Source organism: Sinohyriopsis cumingii, chromosome 11, assembly GCF_028554795.1.
Source record: "Sinohyriopsis cumingii isolate HCF-2022 chromosome 11, ASM2855479v2, whole genome shotgun sequence".
NCBI classification, from domain to species: domain Eukaryota; kingdom Metazoa; phylum Mollusca; class Bivalvia; order Unionida; family Unionidae; genus Sinohyriopsis; species Sinohyriopsis cumingii.
Window position 1 is genome coordinate 2,373,322 of NC_142971.1, and position 6,000 is coordinate 2,379,321.

Sequence of the window (6,000 nt, forward strand, 5' to 3'; positions counted from 1 at the left end):
AAATGTGACCTGGTACTCTCGATTTGCATTGCTAGTCACATGAGTACACAAATCTAATAACCCATATTTTCAAATGTTGTAGAGAATTTAAATTAAAAAATATTAAATGAAAGTTGTATACTGGTTGTAATAAATATACAAAAATTAAAGAAACACAAAATTCTTGATATTTATATATTCCAAGAACAACTTCTGGAGTTTTGTTGTATCACATGACAACCACATTGACGTGCTCGCTGCTTGATAAATCAGACTGGCCAGATTGCTGGTTTTTACAAAAAGTATCTGACTTTCTTTTAATATAATTGAATTTCTGTACAACAACATTATAAAGGAGTTTGTTGTTGATATCACATGATATTTGGACTTCCATTGTAGTCATTTGAGATTTGTGAAGTCATGTGACTAGTAATGCAAATGGCGAGTACTGAGTCAGGTTTCATCTACGCTGTAGTTTCGTCTTGTCTGTCAGCGGATTATCTTCATATCAACTTAATGGTCTTTTCATCTTTGAATGGTGTCAGTAGTAGGGTTGTGCTGTTTTAAATATGATGGTTATATTTCCAGCATGCAGAGTACAGATGGAAATTTATCATCATTTGTATGCCATTCTCATCCTTGATAAGATATAAACATAATACTTCCAAACAGACTAGCTGATGTCAGTATTTTTACTTATCCCTTTAGGCCATTGCAGCTGCTAAATCTGGTCAGATGCAGTCGTCCTCTTGGTCACCACCACCATTTTTTAAAACTGCATGACGGTATTAAAAACATCTTACTGGTATTTCATGTCTTCACTTAAATTTGGCAGGTATTAAGGTGTTATCTTCCAGACATGATTTTTCTCTGTTTTAAAGCAGACTTCTGCTTTTCTCCTGATTTGAATCCGATTTTTCTTGATATAGTCCATTTGTTTTGTGTTCTATCATCACCGATCCGGTTTTTAAAAAACGGTCTGTTTTGTCACATTCCACAATGACCCTTGTATCGTATTTGTTCCATATATTAGTTAGCCCATGACTCTCATAAAGAGTATTCTGATTGGTCAAAAGTTTAAATTCATCCAATGAATCTTCGTGTAATGGAATCTGATGGCAATGGAAAGAAGAAGCGTGCTTGCAAAAAATGGCACCCCAAGTTGTTGAGAGAGACTATGACATGATAAGTTTAGATAAAGGTTTAAAAAACGTATGGAAATGGGAATGGCTGGAGCGAAAAGTCGACAGAAATTCAGTTGGTCAGTTTATAAGAAAACTGAACGCTTGAGGACTGGCATTTTGTGACCTCTGCTCTACATTAATCGTGGTTGGAAGAGTTTGAAACAGCACTACAAAAGAAGCTGCATATGGAAAAATTGAAGCTCAGAAGGCATCTGGAAAAAGTGCAATTAATTTCTATATGAAGAAAGATTTCTTGCATGAGAGAACACATGTAGCTGTCAGAATATGCACACTGCATGTCGCCAATACAAGCACCAGCTTGAAAGGAAAATGGCTGTCATTGAGAAGGAAAAGAAATGATTGCACATTGAGCCCAAAGAGTCAGTCATAAAGGAAGGCTAAACAAATATTTGCCAAAGTCACAGAAAGTTCTCGACTAGAATATCAACAGGCTGTGTCCATTGGAGAAAAAGACAAGTGAATGTATGGGATTATTTGCATATACATGTAGTTGATGTACTTGGGTGCTTATTTTACAGATTTGTTATGAAAAGAGAGAAGTATAATATATTTGCTGCAAAAATTGAGAAATTATTGTGACTTAATTACAATGTGAACACTGACATGCGCCTGAAATAACTTGAGCATCAATAGTATTGGAGAAAAAAATTCATGTGACAATAAATATTGTGAAATTATTCAAGTCAAGTTGAAACTTTCTGGTAAGTTTGTTAGTTTTTCAAATGATTATTTTGTTGTATATTACGATCATAAACTGCACCAGGAGCAGTTTTTTAAGATTGTAAAATCAGGGGTGCTGCCTCTCGAAATCCTGTTTGGGGAGGACTCACAAACTCTCCTTTCAGATTTTCAGCTGTTTTTTGTGGAATACCATAATCATGTCTGCATCTTGAAAACAGAAGAAATTGTGCAATTTCCTTGTTCAAGGAAAATCTTGTACAGAACAAGTCTGAATAGGGGAGTACTTTTTTATATCAGTGAAGAAGGAAATGTTAATAACTCCCACTTGCCTTCTAGGAATGAATAAGCTGACTAGAACTCATGTGGGTTGAAATCTGCTGTCATGTATGTTGATAAATGTTAGTGGCTGAACATTCTCGTGGGATGAAATAAGTAATTGGTGGTGGAAGGTGGGCTGATTTCAAACCATACAAGTTAGTCACCTTGTGTAAATTTGTAGAAGGCAAGCAGGTGTTGTCGATGTGTGTTTTGAATGAATGCACAGGCCTGTGACAGCTGATTAAAATGAAATCACAATTTAAAGAATATAAAGGAAAACCTAATAATAATTCATAACTGCTGGAGATTAAACTTGTGATTGGGAACTGTCACTATTGTTTTGAATTGATTCTTCATCTCTTGTATGGGAAAAATATTGATTCATCAGTATATCAGTTATTCCTTTCACTGCTAATTATGACATGATTATACTTTTTTCCTCTCAAGGTGTTGACAAGTATTCATTTCTCTGTGTGTGTGTGTGTGTGTATGTGTGTATATATATATATATATATATATATATATATATATAATGTTCCAGCAAATGAGGCCAAATTTGGGTGTGTATCATACATGAGTGAACACAGCTTGAAAATCGACACATTTTAATGTTTCAGATAATATCCAGACCAAATGCCGAAGCAGGACCAATCAATATAAGCATTAGAAGTTGAATCCAAAACGTAAACTGCGTAAGCTTAGATCTGCTATCACATAATGCACTGTCTGGCAGATCTTGGCATTTGCAGTTGGTTAGGACTACTCATCAAGACAGAAAGGACCCAGACCTGTCGGTACATTAGGCAAGGGCAGATCTTAGTCCTTGATGTTTGGACCCGATTTGAAATTGAGACTTTCTAGTATTTAAATTCAGAGTGATAGCATACTTAGTTTACCTCTTCAGCATGATATAACCATAATGTGCTAATGGGGTGGGGTAAAATTTGTAATGAAGGATTCTTCACAACCCTGTACTTGAATTTAGTTTTTCAAACAACAGCTTTGCCAAAATTTTGGTATGGTGAAAAGAAAGTGTTGTCATGGATTCACAAACCTATTCACCATTGATTGTTGATGATTCTGAATTTCACCCTTTAAAATGTAAATAAATGATTAGAATGAAAAATGTATAACAACACATGCTTTTATATCTTTTATTAACAAATACTTTTGCAGCACTTTCAGGTGCTGAACAATGGAGACCACCAAAATCCTTGAATATAGATTATTCAGGTTCAACTTTCAGATGAAATAATTGGTAAGAATAAAGTAATGTTAATGCAGGATATTTTATACCTTGGATGACAAATATTTTGATAATGTTTTCAGGTGCCAAAGAATGAAGTGGTGTTTTCTCACCCAGGATTTGCAGTAACAGTGGCTGAAGAGGTTGCCAGAATCAAAGAAATTCCTGTTGATATTGTGTTGAATGCAGCCCGCAAAAACACCAGGGATATGTATGGCATTTGACACATACAGGAAGATTTGAGAGATTTTTGCGTTGGAATTTATTGTAAACCTGGAAGAGAGTTCTAGTAAAAGAATTGAAATTTTACCAATTAATTAACGATTTGCACAAACAGTTGTATTGCGATGTTGCACCAAAATCCAGGTGACAAGTTGAGTCATAAAAGGCAAATTTTGGAAAGCATTTCTGCTCAGGAAAGCAGTCTCTTGGCAATTTACTGTGCAATTTAATAAGTATCATGTACACTCACTTACAAGACAACACAACTATATATAACTCCCCTCGTTTTAGCGCTGCAGAAAGCTAATTTCCCTTTGATCCTTCTATAAGTCGTTTTTTTATTTTGCCAGGTCTGATCCATCTGAAGGGGTGACTTGTCGTTAGTGAGTCAGAGTTGCACTCTGGAAAAATAAACAAGCCAAACTAGATGAACAAATAAATAGGTAGAAAAATATAAGTTCAAAACCATAAATAAATTATATTATTGAATAGAATATGTCACAAATAAATTAACAACTTATATTTTGTCACTCTTTATGTAATAAAATTTATAAAAATTCATAATGATTGATATTTATAATTCATTTATGTAATAAAAATCCATGAATTCTATAAATGGTCACATACCAGTATAAAAATAACAATTCAGTCCCAGTTAATAGAAACTTTGTGTTATGGTGTTGGTTTTAGTTTCTTCCTTTGCGGATATTTCCTAAAGCCCTTCATAGAACCTCGTCATACTTGTCAGGATTCATTATGCTGCTAAAATGATTCATTCTGTAATGCTTTATTCTGCTCCTTTTACCTTGGGGTCAAGATTCTAGTCATGGAAAATTTGCTTTAAGGTTTTTAAAGTTCCTAAATTTTTCTTTTCCCCTTTGATGGATTTTCCTGCAAAATGGGACAAATTGTGAAGCTAAGACACTTCATTTTGTGACATGCTTTATTGCCCTATGACCTTGGAGTTAAGATCAAAGCTATACAAAATATGCATTGTGGTTAAAGTGCTTTAGAAATATCTATCACCATAGTACCCATGTTCCATAAGACACTAAAGTGCACATGTGTTTAAAACATGGTAGAACAATTACACTAGGGGGAAAGAGTGATGTATGAACCAACACTTCATCACATAATTGCCTTTGCTCCATTCCGCTATCACCATTGTTCCATTTTGCTTTGGCAGATAGAGCAATCGAATGAGTGTCCATAAGAAGATTCCATACCTTACTACATCTATAATTGCTTTTATCATGTAATATGGCAGCATCTCAGTTATACAACACATAATATTCTTGTGACATTGCTGATCAATCCGCAATTGAGACTTGTAATTTGGTTTAAATTACCTGCTCTTATGTGAAAGTTCGAATTAAGAATCATAAAAGGAACTTGACTAGTTTATAGTTTTATTGATGCTTTTACATGAACGTATGACACTTCAACAATATTTATAGGTTCAATTCTGTAACATTTTATCAGAGCAGGCGTCAATTTCTACATGATTACAAATTGACCTTTTTTCTCACCACAGTCAAACTGGCTTATCCGATAAATTCCAATACTTCAATAATGAAAACCAATTTAGTGGGTGAAATTAATTGTGTCTGCTAATAACTACTTTTTCTATATGATCTCTTGTTGGAATTTTGTATTACAAAAATAGAAAAAAGTTAATCTGTTTGCTTGCCCAACAATTGCATTTTTCTGCAAGATATGTGCATATCAATATTTCTAAAGCTAAATTTTGCAGTCGTATGTATTGGTCTGTTAGACCTATAAATTTTTAAAATTATTTTGTATGTAATGCTGCTTGGAAAATAATCGCATCCTTAAATTCTTATGATCTTGACATGTTTGTGGTTTTGAAATAAAATCTTTCATATGGACAAGAGTTATCTGACAGTTGTATTTTATAGACATTTGTTTCCTTTTTATTTGCAAGTTGGATCTTTAAACATTCAGTTGTAATGTAAGCAATATTTATGCATTACAAGTTAAACACTTCAGAATTTATTAAAAATGTTTAAATGCAAGTGATTCAGATCATGTGACATTTGAAATAATTTATTCGGCTGTACAATATTTGGAGCCAAAATATTGATATATGAAAGAAGACTTGAGAATAGATCATTGCTGTACAATATTTGGAGCAACAGGTTGATGAAAGTTCAGGGCTTGATGATAGGTCATTGCTGTACAGTGTTTGGAGCAACAGGTTGATGAAAGTACAGGACTTGATGATTGGTCATTGCTGTACAGTGTTTGGAGCTATATGTTGATACATGAAAGTTATAAGACCTTACAAAATTTGATGCAATATTTGCACACCATAAAAAGTTCATTGCA

At 33.7% G+C, this 6,000-nt stretch overlaps 1 protein-coding gene across 1 annotated transcript in view; it reads left to right on the forward strand.

The window, feature by feature from the left end:
* Positions 1-3,753, forward strand: part of LOC149787520 (uncharacterized) — a 108,974-nt gene extending 105,221 nt beyond the window's left edge. Inside the window, exon 6 of the mRNA XM_089973647.1 lies at positions 3,513-3,753. Within this exon, the coding sequence (XP_089829773.1) occupies positions 3,513-3,653 (141 nt within the window). The 3' untranslated portion in view covers positions 3,654-3,753. The remainder of the gene's footprint in view (positions 1-3,512) is intronic.
* The last annotated feature ends 2,247 nt before the right edge of the window (positions 3,754-6,000 follow it).